At 39.6% G+C, this 25,244-nt stretch overlaps 1 protein-coding gene across 2 annotated transcripts in view; it reads right to left on the reverse strand.

Annotated features, from left to right (window-relative positions):
* Window positions 1-25,244, reverse strand: part of LOC149030301 (ubiquitin carboxyl-terminal hydrolase 9-like) — a 37,808-nt gene that overhangs the window by 7,597 nt on the left and 4,967 nt on the right. For both annotated transcript variants that reach the window (XM_089142574.1, XM_089142575.1), the window contains exons 2-8: window positions 22,365-22,619; window positions 22,144-22,288; window positions 17,566-17,625; window positions 17,389-17,484; window positions 3,526-3,921; window positions 3,304-3,444; window positions 2,714-2,884 (exon numbers count right to left, since the gene is read on the reverse strand). In XM_089142574.1, coding sequence (XP_088998700.1) covers window positions 2,714-2,884; window positions 3,304-3,444; window positions 3,526-3,921; window positions 17,389-17,484; window positions 17,566-17,625; window positions 22,144-22,288; window positions 22,365-22,619 — 1,264 coding nt within the window. The remainder of the gene's footprint in view (window positions 1-2,713; window positions 2,885-3,303; window positions 3,445-3,525; window positions 3,922-17,388; window positions 17,485-17,565; window positions 17,626-22,143; window positions 22,289-22,364; window positions 22,620-25,244) is intronic.

The raw sequence follows: 25,244 nt of genomic DNA on the forward strand, positions 1-25,244 counted from the left end.
CACGTTCAACGAAAGCCAGTAAATGTCCCTATATGGAAGAGTGATATAATCCAAATTAAAGGAATTAGAAGAGCTTGGGAAAGACTTAAGATTACCTTAAGAGAAGTGGTGAGAAAGGATATGCATAGGTTAAGCCTTGTATCTAGCATGGCTTTAACCAAACCTGATTGCAAGGAAAGGCCAACCGCATTTAGTTGGGACAAGGCTAGTTGTGTTGTTGTAGATTAGTAGCTAACTCTGCATTCAAGTTATCCACTTTTGGGAAATAATGAGTATTTTAAAACATGAACCTAGAACCCTAGTAGTGGACAAGTGTCACAAAGGAGAGCATGTCAGACTAAGAGTTCCCAAAGTCATTTAGGTTATTTAAGTTCTAGGATTGAGGTACTAATTAGGGTTATGCTTGGAAGATACAATTTGTATCACAATCTTGAATAGTGTGAAACCTTCCTAGCCTAAGGGAGAAGTTGATGTGAACACAAAGGAACCCCTGGCCAGAAACTCAAGTGGGCCCCCAGGATGGCTCCAAGAAGCCACCCTAAGCTGGCCGAACCTCTTTAGAGTGGCAATTTGGGCAGTTTTGCCCTTATTTTATTTCTGAATTTATTTCCAGAATTTATGTGGGGTCTAGTTGCTAGTTTGAGTTAAGGTTGGCTTTGTTTGAAGTATCTTATTTTGAGTTGAAATTTTTTTTGGAGGAGTCCTATTTAGTAGTTTAGATAAGATAAGATTCCTTATCTGTTAGGAGTTTTGTGTAAGAGTCCAATCGAATATGTAATGGCATCGTATCAGTAAGGAGATCCCAGTTAGAGTCCGAGTCTATTATTTTAGGCTATAAATTGCCTCTTCATGTAATTTTATTTTTCAATATGAATTGAATAAAATTTGAGTCTTAGTGCCAAGGTATGGCAGGGTTCCTTTAAGGGGGACCCTGCAGTTGTCTAATTCAAGTTCAGCAACTCCAGCAACTTCTTCAACCTTCAAGCAAGCATCCCAGCAGTTCCAAGTAAGAAGAAAACCCCACCCCTACCTTCCTCCTTATCTGCAGCCCCTTGCTACCCCTCTCCTTCACCTATGCAACCCCAAAAACCCTCCCCTCACTCCCATAGCATCCCTGCCCCCTTCCCCTCTTGTTTAGGCATAGTAAACCCTCCCACCCCATCGCATACACCTTCTACCCCTTCCCCTACAGTTTCACTTAAATCCTAGGCCCTTCCCTAGTAGCCACAGCCTCTCCCATCCCCACCTTCTTCACTGCGATACAGCATCCTACTCCATCTAGGAAACCCCCATTCCCAGCCCCTTTCCAACTCCTTTTGCATCCCTCAGAATCACAGGAAGCCATAGACTCAAGTCCTAGCCTTATTTTTTGCAGTTCTGTCCTAGTTCAGTGACTTTAAAAATTCTACACTTCACCTTTAACCTTGAGAATTTTTGCAGAAAATTTAGAGTTGCAAAAAAAATTCAAGTCTGAAATTCAATTTACAAAAGGAATCAGAACTGAAATTAAGTTTCAGAAGGCTCTAAACCCATTAGAAACCCTAAAACCCTCCTTTCTTTCGTTGGAACTTCCTGGGCTAAACCCAAAGTCTAGGAAATTACCAATTTACCCTTTGCCCTAGACCTGGTTTACATTAGATGCAGTAACTGCCCGAAATTATGGCACTATTTGTTAAAGTTCCCAACATTCCCAACTATAAATGGCGGGAAGTCATAACCTTCAGCAGTGGAACATCAAGACTGAACCCACGTACTCCAAACTTGACTAAATATCATATCCTATTGTACTTTTTAACTTTACACATTTCTCAAAAAAAAAAAAAAAAAAAATAATAATAAAAAGCAGCTGCTAAATGAGCATGAGGAACTAAAGAATAAAAATAAAAAAGAGGCACAACACATTTTTCCATAGCACAGTTCCTGTTTACCAAGCATCCTGCAAAGTCATCTGCCGATCTTGGCCTCCATTGTAATGAGTTCAGTTAATATGCAATAGGCTCAATGCTAGCATATGCACAAACCATCATGGCAATACATACATCATCCATTCTGAATCTAAGAAAGCCTCCTGTGATGGGGAATCCATCAAATGACAAATTAATGATAGTTCTACCCTAGATGTGCCACCCTTCCCCATGAGAACTAAAAAAAATGCAACAACATCATCTCCACTTATCCTACTACCCCCAACACCAGCAAGGTTGCAGGACACTGGCCACACTGCTGCTTGGTAGCTGTCCAGCTTGATCAATGGGCATGACCATTGATATCCTTCAATTCCCAGAGCACAAATCAAAATGTACAAGTGAAGCACACATACTTCAATCAAACGGTACTCAAAGCCATGAATTTATACAAGTATTGGGGTCCAAAAAAGACAAAAAAGGAGTCAGTGACCTAGCACAACAAAGCACTCTCCAAGGGCATGGAATGTCTAATTTTTCGGTCAGAATCTCGACAGTAATGTCTCTGTTAGATTCTCCGGTCAAGGGACTTTCCACCATTTTTTCTATCTTGAAAACGATAGTTTGAAAACTCTACTTTTTCCTGATCTCATGCATGATTCGAGTAACAACTACAGAATTGAATAACTGAACTAAGAATAAGCATTTCACAATAAACCAAGAATGGTATTAATCAAAATATAAAATCCATACAACTATTAGCAGCATGGAACTTTCAGGATGAGCTATTCATGTGTAAATGAGATCACCTGACAAATATCCACAATTATGGAATCATTTCGAGCCTTGTGATATTCCCAACACTCATTTGCTACTTCCTCGTCAGGGCGACCATTTGCATCCTTAGTTTCAAGGTAAGGCTTGTGCTTGACACGATTCAAATCCTCATGTAGACCATCCAATAAGAAGGCAAGAAGTTCCTGAAGGAATACAAGTAATTCATTCAAAAAAAAGTAAAGAAAGTGTTTCCATTGTATAGTGGAGAGAGAAGAGAAGAGAACTGCACAGATCAAAAGGAAGTCATTCAATTGTTTACATCAAGGCATGTCATTCATCCTTCCAGAAATGGCACAAATATCATCTCATCATCGGTAATGGCGTCTAAATCAACCAGAAGTAATAAGGATAAAGTTGGCTTGGGATAAAAATTGGATTAATGTTACAGGCAACGTTTAATTTGACAAGGCCCCTAAATTTTTCCCAACACCCGCTCTTTTTTGATACACAACTTTAAGTACCTTCTTTTTTTCTTTCTTTCTTTTTTTGGCTTTGTTTTAAACAGCCTGAAACAAATTCCTCTGCAACTGTATAACTTAAAGTTTGGTAAATGTAAACTTACTTGAGAATCATGTTGGTTGTACCCACTGAACTGCGGAGCAAACCGAGCTAGTTTTCCCTTAAATGCACGCGGAGCAATTGGAGTTTGTCCAGAGGACCATAATCTCCTCAACAAGTCACCAAAAGCAACTGCAAGCTCACCCTATACACACAAAAAAGAAGCCATAAGAAAAGAAAGACCACTGCATTTTATTCAAAAAGAAGACACCAGGAGATCACATACATGCATTCCTAAAGGATTTTGCTTGTTGATCTCATCAAAGTAGTCCTGTAAGAAAAACTCTGCAAGTGGAGGTGTATGGGCCAGACACTGAATGGCACTGTTCATAAAGCACGTGTTTCCCAGATTCTGTAATCCTGCTAACCCTCTATCACCTTTAGCCACAGTGTTTGATGAGCCATATGCATCGTCAACATCCATTAGAACTGAACTGAAGTTATTTCCTTGAAGCAAACTGGAACCATATCCTGTTGAATTACCATTGGACAAGGTTTGACCTCCTGCAATGCTTACAGGTGACCTAGAAGGTTCAATTGGTACCAGAGCCAATTCATTTCCTGTTGAGTCCATGCCTAATCCAGATGACCACAAACCAGTATGCTGTACCTCCAAGAGCATCTTCAGAGCACCCAAAAAAATGATTAACAAGAAACAAATAAATTGGAAGTGCAAGTAAATCCGTAATCATGGTTCATGCTCAAGAAATGTGAAACATAAAAGTTTTTAGGTTTATATATATGCACGAAGTAAAGACCCCATGCATCGGACCTGTTGTGTGCTTATGGACTCAATAACAACCTAAAAGCATTCATAACCAGATCTAAATTTTAAGCAACTATTACAGGTCAAAAGATAAATTTACAACCCTTTGTTCAACTCTAAGAGTGCATTTAGTTACTTGATCCCATGGATTTCAAATCCATGGCATCATGAGTTGACCCATAAAAAATCATTCGGATATTTATTTAGGTGTCACAACCAAACACATAATCCCCATAGAGTTGTCAAATTTCCCTTGAAAATGGAATCATCTAAAATTTCACTGTTTCGAGTAAATTCCTATTGATCTCGCCAATCAGCCCTACGTTTTTCAGGACGAACTAGTTCAAAGGATCAGGGAAACCAAAAGGTTAATTCTAATGAACTACGATTTTATAGATGCCTATTCCAAAGGATTTGAAAAATCAGAATCAATGCAAGCATATGTGAAATTTAGTAACCAAATGCACTCTACAGAATTCAGAAAACTCAAAACATGGATGGCTATCTTTGTCGGGTATACACCCATATAAATTCAGGTTATCTCATAGCTGGGACAAAAGCTAAAAGTTTCATTCCAACAATGAACTGAATTTGTAATAGGCTGTAAAGCCCCTGACAAGAAAAGATTGGAAACTTCAACAACAGAAACTACTCCTATTTCAAGATCTATCTTCTACAAACATTACAAATTAGGAAGTAGCAAATAAGCAAAAATGTTCTTGTCTTAACTAAAAAGATCTAGCCTAAATCTCTTCAAACAGAAATAGAAGCTAAGGTTTTGTTGGTATCATTTTTCATTCTCATTTTCTGATGATTTTACATTTTTCTTTTTGTGTTTGGTATTATTTTCTATACTTGTTTCTTTTTAAAAGAACTGAAAGACAAAGAATATTATGGATTATGGCAAAAAAATCATTCTTCTTCATTTTGTTGTCCATTTTTGAAGAGCATGAGCTCTAATAGATAGAAAACAAGGGGCAATGAAGTAATTTAGACATAACTTACAAATCTTTCACTTATCAAGACATCTTTTATGAAACAAGCAGCTGGTCTGCTCTTTCCTCTTTTGGTCTGCTTTTCCCTGATTTCTTTTCATTTATTGTTTCAGATCTACTTCAAAGGGCACTTGATATTGAAGTTTGCTATGGAATGGATGTTGAAACTGATGAGGACTCCTGAGACACAGTTGATGATTCTGAACAAGAATTGGATGTTTGAGTGGGTAGTTCACAGCTAAAAAAGAAGATTACGTTTGCATCATTAGAGATGATACTGAAGCTCCTTCCTCGGTTCCCAGGCTTGCTCCATTGTTGAAGCTGTTGGCTGCTGGTGGGGAGCACATTTGATGCAGATTCATCACCAGCTTATTTTTATGAACTTCTCCCAGTGTTCTACTCTATATTTATGATCTCTTTACTGTTCTCAACTCTTGGTAAGGGAACTCCAAGTGTTTGACAAAAGGTTCTATGTGAAGTAAAAAAAAGATATTTTGCATTGATTGTGGATGTCAACCTGCAACAGTCGATTCCAGATCCTCCACAATAAAAACAAGGCTCCACCACCATGTAAGTGGTAGCCAGCACCCTCATCCTTATTCTCTCACCTTTTTCTCATTCTTTTTATTTATTGGACTTACCAAGACATCCAAATTTCAAGTTCAGAGTCCACCAATCTAACCATTAGAAATGTCCAAACTTTAGGCACGTCAACATTCCAACCCAGGTGACCTTATATCCTAGTTTGACCCCATTTTGACCAACAAATTTCAAGATATAAGTATCTTCTGGATTTTCATAGTCTATAAACAACTACTCTCATATCTTCCAATTTAACCATCCAAACCGATCATAGGAGGATCATATCCCTAAATCATTACCTACGTTCCCTCTAAGTTTCAGCCTGTTCCAACACCTACAGACCCTAGTTACCCATCTCAAGGAATTTATCCCATATTTGAATACTTTTTCCCTTGAAAGCAAACCTTGGAACTGTTCATGTAAACCACCTACGTCCTTACCATTGATCTCATTCCATTACAGCCAAATCACAAAAAACTCTCATAGGTCATAACCAAAATTCAAAGAAACCCTTTCTTTCTAGCATTTGAGTTGGTTCTCTTAAAAGATCTTGGTTGACTAGCCCTCATTCATTTATGGCTACATCCAGGATGGATTTCCAATAGATTATAATGGTTTGTTTGGACTAGACATAGGTTCTAATGGATATGATGCAGGCCTGGGAATGGCCCGGTAAGGTGGGCTTTCATGGGCAGGAATAGAACAATAGGAAGACGAAGAAGGGGGAAGTGGAGGCAGGAGCAGGAAATGTCACAATCAAGTAACACTCAACTTATCGCTATTCAATATGAAATTGCATCCTAATACAAGCTATTTTTAAGAAGAAATAGAAATCCTAGTCGAAATGTGAAACTCAAGACAAAACCTTAACTGAAGTCTAAATCACTCTTACATAGGAATACTATAACAAATAACAGATTAACCTTAACACTGAACTAACTTACATAAGTCCAACTATTGTTGGACCAAACCCCATTGCGTCAGTTCTTTTTGGGGTTGGACCAAAACCAGTTGAACCAACCTACTGATACTGCATCACGATAGGGATTAGAGAAAACCAAAAATTTAAGAGGGGAAATAGGGTTTGGGAAATTAGAAGAAGAGAAGTTGGAGATGCGGATAATTCAACTTATTGTTGTCAAAGACTTCCCGAACAACTTGAATGATAGATTTATGTTCTTAGAAGTTAGAAGGAAGAGAAGAGAATAAATCAGGCTTGGAATAACAATCGTGTATGTATTGCTCAAGAGCACCAAACCTCTTATAGAAAAGTCATATTACAAACTCATATTATCTCTAATTGATGGGGGACATATTACAGATATAGAGACCACATAAAATTCCTAAGTTGGTTCATAAAAGGACTTTGAATCACTCCAAAAGAATCAAAAAAGTCAAAAAACAAAAACAAAAAACCAGCATGCTAACTAGCTATTAAGTATCCTAATGTACCTCAAACACTTTACTAATCCCATGTACAAACTACAAACCACTTTTATGGACTGATAATTTAGTATAAATTACATCCATTACTCCATCACATCAATAAACCCAAAAATGAAAAGCTTGATGTCCATATAACCCACCCATGGGCCAAGACAAAGTACTCTAAAGCCCAACTTTACCCATTTGAACATTTTTAACCACATCCAGGGTAAGATGGCTGTTGTTATGAATGACACCCATGGTGTGTTTGCTGAATCTGGTGCACCTGAAAAGGAAGAGGTTGTTCTCATTTTGGATAAGAGTTTGACATCAAGTCAAAGCCTGCTGAGTGTGGGTTTTGTAGTCAGCCTTGTACTCTTGAAGCTGTGAGTGAAGCCCACACTGCTACCCAAATGTATTGGTCTTCTCTTTTTTTCTTAGCATTTGAACAAAGCTGAGGGCTTTGGGGAGGAATTGAGACAGAGGACAACTGAAGGATGAATCCCTTCACCCACTATAAAAACTTATTCTATAAATTACCAACCAAACCTATTTTTTCATTTTATTCTGTTTGAAGCTATTTTACCTTATTAGGAGACTTATGGAATAGTATAGAGAGTGTAAAAAATATCTTTATATGGTCTTTATTAACCTAGAAAAAGCTTACAATAGTCTTCAGAGCATTAATTTGGCAAGTACTAGAGAAAAAGAAAGGTTGCAAGTCAAATAAGTGGATATCATTAAAGATATGTATAATGGTTTAGTGAGAAATGTAAGAACAGCAGGGGGACAATGTGGTGAATTCCCAATTATAGTTGGGCTACATCAAGGATTAGTTTTAATCCCATATTTTATATGCACTTATAATGGATGATTTAACCAAAGACATTCAAGATGAGGTTCCTTGGTATATGTTTTTTGTTGATGATATGTTTTGGTAGATGAGACACAAAAGTAGGGATCAATACCAAGTTGATCATGGAAAGCAAATTTGGAATCAAAAGGCTTTAAACTAAGTAGAACAAAGACAGAGCATATAGTGTGTAACTTTGGACGTGATTGCACAGATGATGAGGTGATAAACTTGATGAGAAAGAGATTCCAAATGTCATTCCTTTGGGTGTATATATATAAGCAGATATAGAGGATGATATTTCCCAAAGAATTAAAATAGGGTGAATGAAGTGAAGATGTGCGTCCAGGGTCTTGTATAATTGATGTATTCCTTTAAAATTCAAAAGAAAATCTTTAGTATCGTCAATGACCAGCAACAATGTATGGTGTACAGTGTTGGGTGGTTGAAAAATATTATATAGAATCTTATTGTAGCATAAATGAGGATGCTAAAATGGATAAGTAGCAAAAGTAAGAAGGATAGGGATAATCATATTAGAGCTGGTCTTGGAGTAGATCCAAGCCTCCAATAAATAATAAGCTACGAAGTCAATAGCTACACACCATGTCAACAAAGGCTTTAAATTCTTTAATTACTATCATAATACTAACTTGGGAATTCTCTCTTTCTCTTTTTCTTGACACCTTAGTTGGGACGGCTTGGTTGTCGTTGTTATTGCAATTAAAAATGGCATTTCGTCCTGATTTTTTTAAAAGGACAAATTATGCAAGATCTGATAGCAAAGAAGCCTACTTTTCTGAGAAAACAACCTAGGATTGTTATATATATATATATATATATATGGGAGTTGACCGGTTGAGCCTCGCCTGGTTTACCTTCTAATCGTCCAACTTTATGGACCTAAAACATGGGTACGAGAGTTGAGTATGAATTCCACACTAAATGTTATTTTAGGCCTTCTGTTTTAATTTAGTTGGAATAGCCTAGTAGTTCAACTTGTCATATTTCCAATTCAATTTAAGTCAGGTATTAGAGTCATTCTATTTTAAGTGTGTAGTTAGGGAAATAACAGCCTCCATGCATGAAATTTAGTCTTCTATTAACTTTTAGTTATGATTCTTTTGAAAAAGATGAGCTCCTAATTAGGATTAGTAGTGTAATATCTTATAACTAGGTCAGAACACTAATATTTCTATTTTCAGTCCAAAAAGGACTTTCTATTGTATAACTGTTAGCTATATAAAACCCCTTGAGGGAAGGCACCACCTCCTCTGTCACGACCCCACTTTTCACATGCTTGGTGGGGCCCACATTATGGACATTTAACTAGGGCCGGGCTTTCTTCCTTTATTAATCTGGTTATAACTACTAAGACAAAATGCTAAACTAAACATTCTCAAGAACAAACAACACCGTTGCTGACTTATAAACATATGTACACAGTCTAAAGATTAGTACCTCAGGGTTCAAAAAATCATGCTGATCATCACCTCATTTTCAGTTCAGTCTAATTCTACTGTTGTGGGACCCACAAGCGATGTCTGACCTCGACCAAATATCAATTGGAATCTAGCCTCAATTAAACTATCATTTAACTACACTCAGATCATTTGATTAAACCAATCATCGGATCCTTTAATAATCTTAAAGACTAACACATCCACACACCATAATAAAATAATAATATAAAAATGTGGGGCATCACATCTTCCCCTCCCCTCCCCTTATCCTCCTCAAGATCAACTCTTTTGGCTTCCCTTCTTCATTGCTTCCACCTGGAAGTTCATCTGCACCCCCATCTAATGTACTACTATATTCAGTTTGAATGATCAAAACTACTAGCCAAGCAAGATCCTTTTACAGGAATGAAATCCAGATTTGACAGACTTAAGTATGAGACAGAATTCAGATGTGAAGCAAGCTTGAAACCTAGAGTGATATTACAATGAAAATAACATAAAAACGAGGGCAAAATAGCAGCCCTTCAAAGTAGGGGCAGAACTAAGACGCAGATTTGAGTTAGGCCAAAGCGTAGATCACCATTATGAAATGAGAAGATACCCTAAGATCTGATATCAAGTAAATGGCAGATCTGAATAGCAAACGAAACAGAAAATGATCACTAAACTAAACTTGTTAATAGACAATAGTCAGGGAACAATATACCAGAGATGAGAGAGCAATAAGGACAACAATCACACCTCAAGGTGGATCGATTGGATCGAACACCAACCTACCTTGATAAAAGACAAGGTTTCTCTAAGGAGAAGTGGGACTTGCAAAGCAACTTTAATTTCAATTGGTGAGTGAGTGATCCACCTTCTTACGTAATCCCTTCATATAGCCAATCTAAAGACATAAACATTAAATACACATAACCAATCACTAGCTAACACCCACCAAATAATGACCTCATCCACTACCTAACTCTAGACAAAGGATAACTCCGTTGACAATGAGTTCTTTATGTTCAAAGTACAACCCCTATTACTGACTTTGATGAATTTATCTAGGACTAGACTTAAGGCTTATGAAGATCATAACATGTGGGCTGATTTTAACCCACTAAAACAGTCATACCCTTGTGACCCATTGGGCTTCTTTTTTTCAGCATGTCTTCAGCCCTGCATCACCACCCTTCTGCTCCCTGGGCCAATCTTGTTTGGGTCAAAAGCCACATACGCTGATAAGCCTTCACTATCTAAAGAACCTTTCCCTCTACCATCCCACCCAATCCTTGCTCCACCAAAACATCCAAACATACCCCTCCTACATTTTTTGTACCAAAGCCAAAACCATTCCCCACCTTTTTAATGCCTACCCTTTCGCCAAATCCATCTGTCCTCTTGCTCTTACCTCCATCTAGCATAGTGTTACGCCCCTAGTTCTTTGCTACCTACACCTATCCGATAGATGTCACCTTCAGGGGATTGACGATCGCTAACACCACGGGGAAATTAACGCTTGGTGCATAATATCTCACATTTGGATGGAGTAAAACCTCTGCAGATGAACCCCCAAGTTTCCATTTATGGATCAGGTAAGCGCCTCCTCTGTAGCACGTCCATTCTTTTAATTGCTTTGCTTCCGCTTTATTTACCCTTTCTTCAAATCCATCAGGTTTCTCTTACCTCCATCTAGCATAGTGTTACGCCCCCAGTTCTTTGCTACCGACACCTATCCGATAAACTCCACCTTCAAGGGATCGACGACCACTAACGCCACGTGGAAACTAATGCTTTGTGCTTAATATCTCACATTTGGATGGAGTAAGACCTCTGCAAATGGGCCTCCATTTCTGGATCAGATTTGGATTGCCATCTGCAAGGATGTTTCTTCCAACTTCCAAGCTCTCCCTCTTACTTCATAAACCTCTTAGCTACCTCTAGGAACAGATTGCTGCCACGTGGGCTGAGATTTAGATATTCTGTTTTGTACGTGCCCAGGACTGTCTACTTTGGGCTCCCATTAATGTGAACCAGATTTCAGCCTTTGGCCGAAACCCTAAGTTGTGCCTAGAATCCACATGGGGGGGAAGCCTCCCAAGGCCGGCCAAACCATGGAGGCAATGTTGTCCTTATTCCCCCCTTAGAATAATTAACCTCTAATTTCAGCATGTCTTTGTTTAATTAAGTTTTAATTTCAGCATGTGAGTCTTTAGTTTTTCTAAGTCCAGCATATGTCAATTCAAGTCTTTAGTTAAACAGAATTTAGCATGTGTCAATTAGAGACTTCAGTTAACTAGGATTTTATTTCCGCATGCGTCAATTAGAGTCCATTAGATCTTCCATTATTTATCTGGTCGATTGTGATTCAGTGTAACCGGATCCTAATCTATAAAGGAGTCCCAGTCAGGTTTAGAGTCTTTTAGTAGGCTATAAACAGGCCTATTCTTTCTCTGTAATCTTAACTTCTTAAGTCTGATTATTTGAATAAGAGTTATTGAGTTGAGGACCGTGGTTCCTTTTTGAGGGGGACAGTTTTTCAGCAAGCTTCTTCTTCAAAGATCAGCAACTATCTTCTACCAAGCACTCTTCTTCCAGTCCCATCAATATCTTTAAGAAACCACAGCAGCCTAAAAGCAAGTACAGACTACAGCATACCCACATCCCCTTCCCTTGCCTTCTACACCCATCGCACCCTTCCCCTGCCTGTGCAACCCTAATTTCCCCTTTCCCTTGCTGCCGTACGTTGGCAACCTCATTCCCCAAGCCCCACGACACCAGCCCCTTCCTCAACCCCCAACGATCTCCCTTAGACCCTCCCCTCCAGCACCCCCACAACCCCTCTTGGCTGACTCCCCTTCCCTACAGCAGCAGCAGCAATCCTCCCCTATTAGGTCCCTAATTCCCACCCACCCCCTTACCTTCCCTTTCCCTCCTAGTTGGATCACATATCACCTCTCATCCCATCCCTACCCTTAGTTCCATCTAAAACCTAAAACCCTGATACTTCTAGAATTCCTACACTTCATCTTCTTCATTAAAATTCTGCAATTCATCTTCAACCTCCAGACCTAAACCCTAGTTCTAACATAAACCCTTTAACCACACTCCAAGCCACTTGGGATTAGGATCTGCTACACGTACACTACTTCCCCTTCCAAATCCTAACCCTAGTTGACTTCCCTAAAAGTCCCACTCCAAGTAGAAAACCTCCAACTAAACCTAAACCCTTTAGGATCAAATCTGAAATTACAAAATATCAACAACAGCCCCATCTCTAACCTAACCGAAACCCTAAGCCACCAGTTTCTAAACCCTAACTGTTAAATCAAGATCTGAAATTGTCATTACAGCAAGGTTTCAAGTTTAAAACCCTCAGCCTCATAACCCTAGGCCTGACCAATTTTTTTTAGGCCTTTACCTAGCCCTAGTGAACCCTAGAACGATCCCATGACATTTGACTCATCCGCTAGAAGATTATGGGCAGCCCTTTATTTAGGAAAATCCTCAAAAAACCGTAACCCTAAAATTGGGTTTCACATCACCCGTCCCCTCCTCTTCCTCCCTCTCTTGTATTTCTTTCCCTTTGGGGTGTTTATATAATATATTTTTTCACCCAAAGAAAAAGCAAATAGAGAAAGTTGATTGAAAGAATTTTGATTTGGAGCAAATCACGGGAGTTGTTTGTGGACTAGAAGCTGGGCAGGGACTTCTTCCTTGTTGGGTTTGCTGGGCAGCATCTCATTGACTGCAAAGCAAGTCTGGGACTTAAGACAGGAGTCAACCACCTTCACCAAGAGCTCTTAAACAGTGTTACATAGGTCCACCAACCAGGTCAAGCACCTAGGCAGGGAATCTCCATCCACCATTCTTCCCAAGGTCTTGGACATTTCTTCTACCCCTCTGAGTATGGTTCAAGATCTTGCCCCTTCCAAAAAACCGACATCTCGACCAAGTTGGCGAGATGGTGGTCAAGATATGGTACTTTTTTAGGCCCCCTCGATGGCCCATCTGGGTGGGTTTTAGGGTCTAAGTTGGGCTCAAATTTGGTAGTTAGCCTAATTTAGGTCATCTAAATACATTAGTGGCCTTAGATTTGTGAGAAACAATCCTAAGTATTAGTTCTAAGTCTACTCTAAGTATGAAACCAAAATGTTGTAGGATTAGGGAATGCAAGGTTACACAACATGTAATATAAAACCTTTAACGCATATAAATGAAAAGCAAGTGCATCAAATACATCAAATCAATTAAATATCATTAAAATTCCACCCATATGAGCGTCACAATCTTGACTCTCGAGAACAAAATAATAAAATTAAATCATTAGAAGCTCTATATAAGTCATAACTCATAAGTTCATAAGACAACCATAGAATGATTGATCTTCCATTGGCGTCGAAGATGTGCTAAGGAATGTTGCAAGTGAAAATCCAGCAAAAATTGAGAGTTCCAACAAGATATGGCGAGAGCTGGGGAGAGACCTGGCGAGATAGCAAGATATGGTGAGATCTTAAGTGAGACGTGGGAATCTCACACTTCATCTTGTCTCGCCTTCTTAAAAAAGAGAGATATCTCGCGAGATCCCAAACCCGTCGCAACTGTTGATTGCCTAGGAATTAGCCACTAGAATCCCTATTCTTTTCATAGACTATAGCCCCATCCCCTCCTTTCATGAGAATTCCAGCTTAATCTAAACCCCAGAAGGACCATTGACCTAAGATCTCTAATTTCATCCAACAAACTCCTAATTTTTAGGAGTTGTCCAACCCTATAGATACAACCCCAACAAATCCCTATATCATACTAAAACTTCATAAACAACCTAGTTTGAATGGATACAACTATCTCTTTAGAAAATCTTGATTGCTTGCTTCGTGAGTTGGACACCCCATCAAGGTCAGCTTCATGAAATTGGTACCAATAAGAGCTTCAAATCTAACTTCGTCAATGACTATTTTCTGAGAAACTCCAATGCAAGAGGTTCCCCCAACCCTGTGTTTTGCAGGAGAGGCAGCCATCAGGTTTTCAACCCACAACCAACAGGTTGCAATAATGCAAATATTTGTTGGGTGAATAATAATTTTCAACACAATATACAACTTAACCATTGCTTTAAAAGATGAAACCACCCATTTCATCCTAAGCACCACTTACATTCTAGTCCATGAAAAGTAACCACCAATATTAGTTGGCAGTCCTAAGTGAAGGCAACCTTCCCATAAGGAGGAAATATGCTATTGGCTCTAAACAAGAACTAGAGAATGTTTCTCCCATGACCTGACATGTCTCCCCCGTCTTTGTCAACTCCTCCTCCCCCACCTCCGACATCCCATTCCCCCCGTCACCCACAAATGACCCTCCTAAGTCTTGGACATCCCTCTTCTCTAACCACACCACCTTCACTGAAAATCTTAACCTCAACTTCGTCCCACCTAAAATCACCAACTCAACTTTTCTTGCTCACTGCCACTGCCTCTAGTATCCATTGATGAAAAACCGCCATTATTGGCCAATTCCTTGGCCCTATCCCCCCCCCCCAAAAGCATCATAAAAAACTCCCTTGCTAAACAATGGAAACCTACAAGTCTCATGGAGACAAACATGTTAGATTCTGGGATCTATCTCTTTAATTTCTCCTCTCTGAACTGTCAAGCCCATGCCTCAGAAGGATCGCCTTGGTCTATAGGCAAGGCCCAAGTCTTCACCAAGCCTTGGTCTCCATCCTCGCCTCTCTGCAGGGTTGACTTTAACACCATACCCTTGTGGATTAGTCTCCCTAGCCTCCCTCTTGAATTTTGGAACAACGATTGCCTCAGCCGAATTGGCTCTACAATCGACAAACCTCTACATACAGATGCTAAAACCCTTTCGATGGAAAAGCTCTCCTATACGCGTTTGTGAGTGGACGTCTCTACTGCAAAACCTCTCCCGTCGACTATCACCATTTATGACGATTATGGTCTTTAGTATTAGCAACTAATCATGTACGACTGGGTTCCTCTTCGTTGTGCTCTGTGTTCATCTTTTGGTATAAAGAAAAATCATGCTCCTCTCCAAATCCCGCTCCCCCTTGTAGTGCCCCCTTGCCGCCATGTCCTGAAGAACGCATGACTACTGTTGATGGCCTTACTGAGGATCAATTACTTTTTTCTGCTACTCAAATCGACAATGTTCCTCAATGTACAATTGACGCCCTGGAAAAGCTATTAGCCCATCTGCCTCTTCTCCGATGCCTGCAAAATCTCTGACAATCGTAAACACCTACCATCGAAGAAGAAGCAAGCCAAAAAATCTGCTGCCGGTGATTTGTGACTCTTCTCCCGATGTTCAGATCTATACCTACTACAAAAATCTAAACATTGTAGACTCTGTAGCCACGCCGAAGACTACCTCTGCAACTCAAAGACTAATCGAAGCTCCACTTGCTCCCATCTCCAAAGGCATATTGCACATTGCTTGAGTTTCGCCTAAACCATCTAAAACAAGTATAGTACCTCAAAAACTTGACAATCACGTTACCAATAGCTTATCAGTGCCACCTTCCTCCGCAAACCCTACCTTGGTTCACGCTGAAACCACCCTGCAAAATACCGCTCTCTCTCCCCTATATCCTAAAGATAAAGCTCCCCTCTCTCATCCACCTTGCTTACCAACCCTTAAACCCAATCTGATTCCCTTAATGGCAGCCCTCCGCAAACTCCAGCCCAAGCCCATATCCCCTGGCTCTTCTTCCATTTTGGGTGCTATACCTGGTTATTACCCCAAGCCCAACCAGTTCGGCCACTTACCCTCTTCAAAACTTGGACCCCCTAACTAACCCATCTCACAAGACCTCTTTTTACACATTAGAAGCCCAACCCATAGCCCAAACCCAACTTAAACTTCCCAACTCCATTAGCCCTCTTTCTCATGCTTTAACCCCCCCATTACAGCCCCCCCCCCAAACCTAACACCCACCCCCTATTATCCAAGGGTACTCGTATCACTCTCTCCCCTAAATTCCTCCCTCTGCCCTCCACCCTTAAGCTGCTAACCCTTCCAGAACCTGTTTCCCCTTCCTCTAGCTCAACCATTGACCCTGACCTTTTTGAAACCCCTTCCCCTCTCAACTCCCCCCCTGTGTGAGTCTGCCCAATCCAACCCCCTCCGCCCTCTCTCCAGCAACAATATGGATGCCCCCTTACTTTGGTCTAAATGTCAGACTTTGTTATATGGAATGTCAGGGAACTCAATTCCCTTACAAAACAAGCCCAACATCCCCTCACCCTTTGGAGGGCCCTTAATCTTGCCCTCCCACCCAATCCTTCCTTATCGACCTGTAAACCCAAGTTGTACCCCTTTTTGGAATGGTTCGGAGACCCTTGACCACCTCTTCTTTTCTTGCCCTTTTTCCAAATCTATATGGAGAAAAGCCCTATCTTTCATTTGGCCTCACTCAAGGCGCTCCTTCAGTTTTGCTAGTGATTGGTCTTGGATTCTAAGAAATTTTTCAGGTTCTACCATATGTGATCGAGTTGGTAAGCTAGTGTTTTGTGCCACTGTCCATCATCTTTGGTGGAAGCACAATCTTCGTAGATGGACTTCCAAATCCCGCTCCAAAGATATGATTTGGAATGCTATCTTCTTTGATGTTTCTTTAAGACGTGTAACTTCTCCCCTCCCCTTGATTGATGATACCCCAAGGATCACGCTTATTGTTGACTCTTGGGGCCTTAACTTAACTCTTCTCTTCGGTCTTCCTCTTAAAGGCCGTTTTGTTTTCCTTTTCGCAATTTAAGTTATTTTATTCATCCAAAAAAAAACTTGGTCAATGGCTAAGCAACTAAATAGAAACTAACAAAACAGCAACTGAAAATGTGATATTCATCGAGCATCTGATCTTTCCACTTCACCCATCCATATGGCCCACTACACTGTTTATGTGAACAGTGACTCCCATGAATTGCATCTTGACTCAATCTGCATCAGTACCTAAACCTGTAAATCTAACAATTGCTTTATTGAGAAGTTCACTCACATGCTGGTCCATCTGCAAATTCATCTCTTCCAACGTACGATCAGATATAGCCAAATATGAATGTTTCCGTTTATTGAAGTAATCCCAAATGCGAACCTGTCAATAAAAACAAACCATTTATTAAGTATGATAAGAGCTTCAAATGAATATATGAGGTCAAATAATTCTGTGACATGCCTTCTTCTGTTCTAGCTTGTGAAATGAGCACACCCGGTCATAAAGCTCACGTACAGAAGCCTGCAGATTCAAATTACCAAGTCAGGACTGCAGCATAATCATAAAATCAAGTCAGGAACCACAGCATTCACAACAACATCCTCTCCAAAATTGCAGAAATACCCCAGCCTACTACTTCCAAGGCTATTCTGCAAAGGTGTTTTAATATAGCACTGATATTGGTTGGCCTCGCATTAATATGTGTATACATCCTGGACAATGCTGATAAAGATTATCCCCTCTCCTCTTTCAGTCCCATGCTTATCATTTGTTTGCAATATTCTAACACAAATTTGTAATCCATCAGTAAATACCATTGAGCCCCATCTCAACCCATCACAATGAAACCTGACCAAACAGCACAAAAACACAATCCATTACTACTGGCCAACTGAGAAATCCATCATACCCCCTACCTCTCCATTAGAAACCCATTTACTAATTTAAGACACTAAGACAGCCAAATTGGTACGAGTTCCCTAATATTGTACATCCCTAACTGAATCTCAGCCCCAGACTCTGTTCAAAGGAATAACATTAAATCATTTAACTGCATAACTTCCATCTGTAGTCTCCACATACATCTCATTTGTGAAAATCACAACCAAACTAAGAAAAACTAACAGCAGAAAAGAAAATAGCATTCAATTGCGATTATCGGTGATGTAAGCAAAGGCCTCCCCCGGCCAAAACCCTCGTTTGAAGGCCCAACCAAGATGGGGCAACTTGGGCTAGCTGAACCCCTATAGGGACAGTTTGGTCATTTTCCCTTTTGATTTAGTTAATTACTTTATTTTAGAAATTTTTGTTTTATTTTTCTGAGTCCAATTCTATTTTGCAGTCTTTGTTTAAGTTCTAGTGTCATAGGGATTTGGCATAAAAGTAGGATTCCTTATCGATAATTAGGTCTTTTATCAAGTTAAGTCCTTTTATTTATGTGACTGTTATTTAATCAAGTGTAAACGGGTATCCTAAATTATAAAGGAAACCTAGTTGAGCCAGTTTCTAATTCCTAGTTAGAAGCTAAGTCTTTCTTTCATTATGTAAGTCTATAAATAAGCCATTCCCCTAATTGTAAAATTAGAGTGCATTGATTAAAGATTTAAGAATTCTTGGGGGAAACAAGTCGTGGCATTCTTGGGAGGGTCAAGGCAGGATTCTTAGCTTCTTGCCTTCAATTGCAGCAACCTTCTTCAAGATCCAGCAGTCATCTTCAACAGCAGCTCCATCAAGTAATTTCAACACCCCAAGCCCCTTTCCCAACCTCCTACCTCTATTGCTGCCCTCCCCCTTACTCCCCTCCCATCACAACCCTGGAAAACCCCCTCCCCTCCAATTGCAGCCCCAAAACCACCCCCCCTCCCCTCCCATTGCGCCCCAAAACCAACCCCCCCCCCCCAAAAAAAAAAAAAACTACTGCAGCCTCCCTATGCCCCTCTCCCCTGCAATCCTCCCTAGGCGCCTGCCCCACCACTATGATCCCCCTAGACCACTCCCCTACCTCCCCAAAACCCTGTAGCAATACCCCCACCACCCTCTCTCTGGGCCCCCTTCTCCCTCTTTCTGACTTGTGGCAAGTCTGAAAACAGAAAAGCAAGAAGAAAGAAAGGAAAAGACAAAGAAAAGGAAAGACCCAAGGAAGATTGCCCAAACACCCATTCCCCAAAACCCTAAAAAAATTCCAAATCTTTTGTTTCATTCCAGGAATCATCCTCACAATCTTCTCTAAACCTAACCATATCAGTCCAAATTATCTCATTCTTCTTCCCAGAAAACCTAGGATAATTTTTAGTCCCCAAGATCATCCCATGGGATATGGTTAAACAACTTTCCAATCTTCCCATAATACTCCCCTTAGGTTTCCAAGTAATCCTAAAATCACCTATTAGATCTTTGTGAGTTATTTTCTGGTTCAATTAGAAGATTCTGGGATAACCCTAAATTTTAGGGAAATCTTTCGTGAAGCCCTAGCCCTAAAATTGGGTTACATCAATTGTGATCACAAAAGGAAGTTGAGTAAGTGAAAAGACATGCCAAGTGCAATCTAACTTAGATCAAAAGGATCAACTGGGGCCAATTGCAGAGAATCTTGTATAACCAGCAAACATGGGTAGGGTAATTTGTGTTTCTAAAGCTGGACAGCAGGTAAACGAATCCAATTGAATTTGAACGGTGTTATGTTCTTCAGAATAAGGAAGAGGGAGCTTGAATAGTTGAATGCATACCTCCTGGGCTTCACACCACCAAGGAGTTGACTGGATATACACACCAATCCCACCCGAGTTTAGATCAATTGCTAGGCTAAAAACTCTTACAAGAAAGAGGAAGACAGCAGCTTTGCACAAAATTTTATCAAATCCAAGTTGGGTTCCCCCCCCACCACAAATCCCTTTATTTATAATATGCCCACAAGGCCTAAATCCTATGCAGACAAGAAGTTGTATTCCTAGGTTGAGTCTAACAATTTACAGCTTCTCCAAAATCGTGGAGGGAGTGAAACTGCCCTATGAATTGAAAAAATAAAAAATAAAGGCACACAAACACACAAAATATGAAAGATTCCACCTCCCCCCCCCCCCTTTTTTCCCTCCCCCTCTTCTAGGTAACAGAATAATCAAATGACTTAACTGAACCACTGGTTCAGATCAGCAAGCCCAATCTTAAATCATAAAACTAAACCAAGTATAGAAGCTAATTTCATACTCAACCTAATTACCCCCTACTTTAGGTCCTTAAAGCCTTAAAGGGGACCTATGCATAGAAACCCCCTGGGATTGAACTTTGAAGGCCCAACATGTGTATAAGTATAACCAACATTAGACTTATTCCCACTATACAAAGCCTATTTGAGTGATGAAATCTGGCATCACCATGCCTCCATCCATCCTTATTAGGGCCATTCAGTAGCCAGATCAGGTTTCATTTGATGGATCCATGGCATTCAGGTCACAATGGAACATGGCATGATGCAGTTAAAAATATCCAAAAAGGTCAACTGGAACTTGGAATACTTTATTTATTTGGTCACTGGGTGGATTGTACAGATATTAGGCTTCTTATTTTTGGGTTTATTGATGAAACAGGCCTAATTTATAAGCCCATAACTGGGATAATGCTATTACATGGGAATATGGATTAGTAATTAAATTCCATGTTTGAGTCGGACTAGGAAACTCTATAGCTAGCTAGAATTATTATTATTTTTTAAAAACATATTGAGTCTGTTAGACTAATTAGGATGTTCTTTTATGACTTATGAGTCAAATTAGGAAATTTTACTCTTAAATAATGGAACCACCCATTAATTAGAGATAATCTGATTTAATAAGATGACTTCTTTTTGTAAGAGTTTTAGTGGTGTTGAGCAATGCACAAGGACTGGCATCGCAGCCTGATTTCTTATTTTCTTTTCTTTTGTTTTCTTCCTCCTAAGAATTTCTTCTATCATTCAAGCTGTCCCCAGCCTACACACATCATCCCCTTTACCCTGTCAAGAGTATATCTCAAACTACCATCCAAGATCCACTCCCTTCTTGAATTTTCGAACCCCAAAAGAAACCCAAAAAATTCAAACTTAAAACTACATCAATCTAACAATCAGAACTGTCCTAAACTTTAAGGATCACCCCACACACATTATCTAATTTTTCTCTACATTTTGCCTCCATCAAACTACTATAACTTATGTTCTTGGTTACCCCATCAAACTACCCAAAATCCTAAGACCCTAACTTTACAAAACCTCATACTTCCATCCGACTCATTTCAAACTTGAAAAAACTCCTATTAAAATATTCCACTACACCCTCCAAAACTTGACAGTAACTGATCACCCAAAACCCTAATCAAGACACTTGGTCTCAAAACCCTAACCATTAACATACCAAATTTTATAGAAATCCCATTCCAAGTGACACACATGTTAACCATCCTACGCCACAAACAATCTTTCAAACTTTCATTATCATTGTCTACCATTGAACCCAAATCAAACCATAACCATTTGAATGGCTCTTGAGAGATCCTGTTGTTGGTCCTTAGTTGAACCTCTTCCATCTAAGGCTACATTGCATTTCTATTCGTTTAAATATACCTAATCACATGTTGCTTTGTCCCGTTTGATCACTCCTTTTTATTTATGTCCATTTGTTCAAATAAAATTTTCTTTACAAATTTTATTAGAAGCAAAATGAAGTATAAATTACAATAAATTTCTGCTACCTCTATTTTCCAAAGCTTCTGTATATTGGTAAATCATTAACTTATGCCACCTCCACCATACAGTGTTTTTCTCTCAATCTCATGAGATAAAAGGTAAAGAAAAACAAAAAGTTCAATATCTAAAGTCAGTCTTCCAAAATTTTCCTTTGAAACACAAGGAATGTCATTGAACTTCTTTTTCATATTTCCTGCCCCACCTACCTCTAATAGACCAGTTCAATATTTTGGTCAGACAAGTGGTATCAAGTAGCCCAGAGCTCCCCCAGACCATCCCTAACAATGAATTGTGAAACAAATAAAAAATCAAAGAGAAATTACCTTTTTACTTATCCGGATAACTGACTGGCTGTTGTCTCTAGAATCGATCAAGTGAAGGCAGAGAAGGTAAACCTCTACGCTAAAGATCTTCTGAAGGACGCCTTGAGAAATCAACCTTCTAGGTAATGCTGGTCCTCCTTTATACCTGCAAGGAGAAGACAACAGAGAGAATGAAACTATGCCTATGACTAATCTTACAAGAAAAAAAGCAATATGATTACCAATCATGAAGCTTCTTCCAGACTTCTTGAGCAACCAAAACATAATCTCTTTCTTCCTCCAACGATCTGACAAGTTCCAGGTCATTAACTTCACCATCACTGCCACTCTTAACCAGATGAGTATTATCAATCTGTCCAGGTCTATCTGCTTTTTTTGAAGGAAATCCATTTGAAAGTTGGGAACCAGTGGGATGCTCATTCATTGCACTATCACCTGTATTTTGTCCACTGTATCTTTGCCAATTCACAAACCATCTGCACAAGCATCCAAGCATCAGAGCATAGTTACTAAAAGTCAACAGCAATATCCATAAGTTAGCACTTAAAATGAAACAGAATTATCCAAGAATTTCCTTATATTGTATTAACATGACCACAGTATCTTAATTTTAGATGTGGAAAGAAGGAGACAGAGGGAAGCAGCATCCATTAGAATCAAGAAATTTGCTAACCATCAAACGTAAGGTTATATCCTAGTCATGCTAATGATATATCCAAGGAACAAAACTCAGCATTATCCCAACTAGATGGGGTTGCTAATAATATGTGAATATGCATGATGCTAGCTGAACAGAATTACATTATTGTTATGCATCACGTTACAACTTCAGTAGGTCATTGCAAGCTGCAATGAAATCCAAGTTCATGAGCTATCACTCTATCAGATACTAACAAACATGCATTTCCAACTGAAATCTTAAAACTATATTCTAATACTACAAAAAATTAAAATGAATATCACTTCCATCATCTCTTAGTAACATGAATAAGGTCTACAGTCTACACTTGAAACTTATCAGCCGAATCCCGGTCAAACCACAACAGATGCTCACTCAGTTTAAGTTTGGGAAGATTAAGCAATAATTTGCTTTAGACCATGTTGTTTTATCATATTAAATCAGTAACAGACTGAAGTATAAAGACTAACGTGGGGAGTTTTAGAGGATGCACCAAAATTAATATTTTATTGAGAACCATCCTATCCTATTGTTATTTGTTAGCAATGCTAGGAAAATAAAGTCTCATTGGAAAATTGATGAGAAGTTTAACTTTAAAATACTATATTAGTAGTTAAGTAGTTCGTTACTGGGAAAAAGGTTTGGTCATCTACAACTCTGAGTCCTATTTAAGAAAGTCTAAGATAGTTCAACAGAATTTGAGCTGAGAGTTCCTTTGATCTTCCACAATTAAATACATATATGGTGGACTGGACTTGATTTGATAACGGAGGTTTCAATTTGCCGAACTTTCTCTCTCTGTACTATCGGGAAGGTTTATCCCAACTTTCAACTCCATCCTCTCCTACTTCTTTCCCCTTCCTCTATTGATTGTTCAACTTCAGATCCTAACTTTTAGGAAAATTATCTCCTCTTCCATCAGTCTAGCAATCAACCACCACCTCTTTGTTCACAGTTTCCCAATCTTAAATCCAACATTGCTTTTTCCCTATTTTATCTTCCCTAAAACAAGCATCAATCCCAATATTCCTGTGCTCCACTCCACCTTATCAAATTCAATTTACTCAACTGATGTGAACACAAAAACTCCCTAGCCTGGCCAAATTCCACTTAGAGGGGTCAAAGAGGCCTCCCTAACCTGGCCCTCAAGATGGGTCAAAGAGGCCTCCCTAACCTGGCCAAATTCCCCTTAGCTTAGGCATTTTTGCCTTTCTTGAGAGTTGGATTCGCCTCCAATTCAGAGTCTGCGATTGAGTCTTTCAGATTCCAGTTTGAGTCTAGTTTGGATTTGTTTTAGATAAGTTTAATTGAGAGTCAAGTTAAGTTTAAAAGAGTCCCGTTGAGTTAGGATAGGTTTCCTATCTTATTTAGTAAGTCAGTATTTTAAATTCAAGAGTCCAAGTAAGTTTGTAAAGGAGTCTTTTCAGAAAGAGACATCCTAAGTTGAGTTAGTGCCTGCTTCCCAGGCTTAAATAGCCTTCTTTGTAATTGTTTCAGTTTTGATGTTAATTGATTGTGGACCCGGCCCTTCTCGGGGGGCCGGTTGGGTTTTGAGTTCAGAATTTCTGCTTCTTCAATTAAAACAACTTCGTTCTTCGACTTCCCGCGTAAGCCAGCTCCAACACCTTCCAAGTAAGTACAAATCATCCCCACCCCTCCCCTAGCCCACACACCTCTCACAGCCCTTCCCCATCTGGCCGTAGCCTCCCCTGCCCCAGTTCCCCTCTGCTAAGTGCTCCCTTCTCCTCCCCTCGCAAGTCATCTCCCTCCCTCCCCTTGCACCAGCAAGCTCTTCCATCTTCCTCTTCTTCCAGCGGCAGCAAATCCTAAACCATCTAGGAAACCTCTAGTCCCAGCCCCAAAGCCCTCCTAACTACCCTTGTTTCAATCGCCCAAGCCTCTAGAGTCCATTCCTACTCTTATTTCCCCAAACCTGTCCAATTCTGACGTTTAACAAAAAACCCGCACTTCATCTTCAATCTTAGGAATTTGCAGAAATTTTCAGAAACTGATTTCATTAATTTCTAATCAATTAGATCCATTCTAGTTGAGGATAGAGTGATAGAAGTCAGTTCTGAGATGAGAAGCAGAACCAGCATCCTAACCCACCTTCCACCCTAGCCGAAACTAAAAACCAGTCCTAGGACCCCTATTTTCACGATCATTTCAGATCTGAAACTCAGTTACAACAGGTTTGAACAGCCCAAAAAACCCTTAGGAACCCTTCCTTCTACTTCTGGAAACTCCTGAGCTGAACCCTAAGCCTAGGGAATTAACAAATTACCATCACCCTAGGCCTGGTTTACATCATCAACTCCTCCGATGATTGCTATTCTCCCAATCTTAAATCCTACGTTGCTTTTTCCCTATTTTATCTTCAGTTCTTCACCAAAACAAGCATCAATCTCAGGACACTTGATGA

This window comes from Hakea prostrata, chromosome 1, assembly GCF_041222555.1.
Source record: "Hakea prostrata isolate BN-2017 chromosome 1, UWA_Hpros_2, whole genome shotgun sequence".
Lineage (NCBI taxonomy): Eukaryota > Viridiplantae > Streptophyta > Magnoliopsida > Proteales > Proteaceae > Hakea > Hakea prostrata.